The sequence below is a fragment of the Gavialis gangeticus genome, unplaced genomic scaffold (assembly GCF_001723915.1).
Source record: "Gavialis gangeticus isolate Ggan-Ray unplaced genomic scaffold, GavGan_comp1, whole genome shotgun sequence".
NCBI lineage: Eukaryota > Metazoa > Chordata > Crocodylia > Gavialidae > Gavialis > Gavialis gangeticus.
The window spans coordinates 141,694,741-141,697,377 of NW_017729025.1; the positions used below are offsets into that span (position 1 = coordinate 141,694,741).

At 42.2% G+C, this 2,637-nt stretch overlaps 1 protein-coding gene across 2 annotated transcripts in view; it reads left to right on the forward strand.

Annotated features, from left to right (window-relative positions):
* Positions 1–2,030, forward strand: part of NCR3LG1 (natural killer cell cytotoxicity receptor 3 ligand 1) — a 35,085-nt gene extending 33,055 nt beyond the window's left edge. For both annotated transcript variants that reach the window (XM_019519663.1, XM_019519662.1), the window contains exon 11: positions 792–2,030. In XM_019519663.1, coding sequence (XP_019375208.1) covers positions 792–1,108 — 317 coding nt within the window. In that variant the 3' untranslated portion in view covers positions 1,109–2,030. The remainder of the gene's footprint in view (positions 1–791) is intronic.
* Positions 2,031–2,637: the final 607 nt, after the last annotated feature.

Here is a 2,637-nt window from a genome sequence, read left to right on the forward strand (position 1 = left end):
TCCAGCTAGGGCAGGAAGCAGAAAGCAGAGCAGCAAATCAGGCAGGGAGCACAGGGCTAGGAGCAGAAAGCTGAGCAGCAGATTGAGCAGGGTAAGGGATCAGAGGGACACCTGGGGTGGATACAGGGGTAATTTGTGGCAAGCCCACCCAAAAAATCTGGCCCTCACTGGTCTAGAGCACTGTTTTAACTTTCTAAGGCACAGTGGAAGGAAAGACTTTTGTGGGGCATGACAGGAGGCAACACTGTCTGTGTGGCAACATCTCTTCTCTTTCCCCACAAGAGGACCTGTGATCTGTGTGTAAGGAGGGAGTGGGGCAGGTCAGATGTGTACACGTTTCATCATCTAGACTGCATGTAAAGAATCAGGACAAACATTTGATACCACCATGACAAATAGCCCTTTTGGCTACAGAAATCCCTCAAAGATGGCAATAAACAGTTCTGGGGTCCACGATGGGCAGGGCAGTTGACAGGGCCTGCAGAGACGAGAGAAGAAATCTGAACACAACGAGCTTCCATATGGATGGTCTTGGCTTCCGATGTACCCACCAGAACTCAACAAGGGGAATCTGGGCACTTTTGGCCAACACCATTTTGTCTTTTGTTTATTTAAGTGCCTTTGAAAAGTATCAGTGATATGTAAACAAGAAGAAATAGAATTGTTAAAAATTTACAAACCCTACCAATAGAACACAATCTAATTAGTGAGAGTGGCCGATTAATTAATAGGATTTATTGCCAAGGGTTTCATTTATGATCCCGTTATCTGTCAATTCTGTTTTAATCCAGACCCTAGATCCTCTAGTCTGGAAAGAGCTCCTACCCTGAAAATACAGTGCCTTACCAACAACCCAAAGGCTGGTGAGAATGTAACACTTCAATGTTTTATATATGGAATAAATACAGACAACACTTATGTTTCGTGGTATAAAGGAAGATATCCTATTGAAGGAGGAATAGAGAACACAGACTATGAGGATAAGCCTGGTTTTACTTCTTCTGTAAATTTTAAAACTAAAGAAGACGAGAAAGAATGCAAGATTAGGTGTGAGGTTGTTACTGAAGATGAAACTTTTGAAGAAGCCTACACTTTAAAACTTGGATGACCTCCATTTCAGTGAAGATGAATTATCACCATCTTTAGACTACTCCTGTTATTTCTTTCTCAAACTGTCTTCTGAAATGAAAACTTCAAAGAGTTTTCACATATCACCATGCCATTTATCAGGAGAACAAGATCTTGAAGAGAAGACAGGCTGGCCCAAGTCTGCTCAGAACCCAAATCCTTCCACAAGTTTAAAATCCCTATTTTAAATGTTTGTTGCGGTTTCCTGGCCTCCCCCCACTGTGAATACCTAGGTTTGATTTCTTTGCTAGAAACTGTAATGATCCTGCAATATAAAGACCACCATAGATAAACAGACTTATAAATAAGGATCCATATAGCTTTATAACTTTCTTAATGGAGAAATTAAGTTTTGTTTTATAAAATTGTGTATCTTTGAGAACTGGGAGGGCATAGTCTGGGAATGAATTTGAAGGAAACCATCTGACTATAACTAAAGGGCATCTGCTTTTATGTTCAGATCTGCATATAGAGTATCCAGCCATGCATTTGTGACATCTTATTGATTTCTGTGCCTATTTATAATACAGGTAAGCAAACCTGGGAATCAGAGTAGCTTTATTTGGAGTTACAAAGACACCAACACCTGCAGACCAGTTCATGAGTGTTTTCAGATTTACAAAAACCTTTGAACACCCTACCTGAATTGCAGTCTTTTTTAAAACCAGAATTCTAAATGATGTTACATACTTCTCATTCCTTAATATTCTTTTATACAACAAATTGGTATCACATTATGGCGCCACTTTGTAACCTGAAACAAAATGATGATTATTACTGGAATCTGTCTTAAAGTGTGTAAAATACAAGATCCTATGTGATGAAAATATTCTAGCAACCTAATTTTTTCTTACAAAGATTCAGGATGCCATTAACAATGGCAAGTTTCTTAAAAAAAAAAACAAGCTACAGAAAATGGAATAAACCTGAATGGTTTTTTTCTCTCTTTGAAGCTTGCAGGTACACTGAAAGCAGCAGCAGCACAAAGGTGTCAAACATATAACCTGTGGGCCAGATCTAACCCACAGAGCTGCTCTGTCCAGCCTGCCAGATTACTAGTGTGGCTGGGGGAGTTGCTCAACGCAGAACCCAGGGTACCTGGGCCCCAGTAGCAGGAGCATACGTGAGGTCTGACAGCCCTGGTTGCCCTATAGCCACTTTGTCCACACTGTCACAGCCCTACCTTTCAGGCTGCTGACCCCTATCAAATGCCCCATGCTAGAGCTGAAGGTGGAGGTTTCATAGTTTCTAGGGTCGGAAGGGACCTGAGTAGATCATCTAGTCCTACCCCCTGCCATGGCAGGAAAGAGTACTGGGGTCAAATGACCCCAGCAAGGTGTTCATCCAGCCTCCTCTTAAACCCCCAGGGTAGGAGCCTGCACCACTTCTCTTGGAAGTTGGTTCCAGACCCTAGCCACCCTGACTGTGAAGTAGCGCCTCCTGATGTCTAACCTAAACCTACCTTCTGCCAGCTTGTGACCGTTATTCCTGGTCACTCCTGGCAGTGCT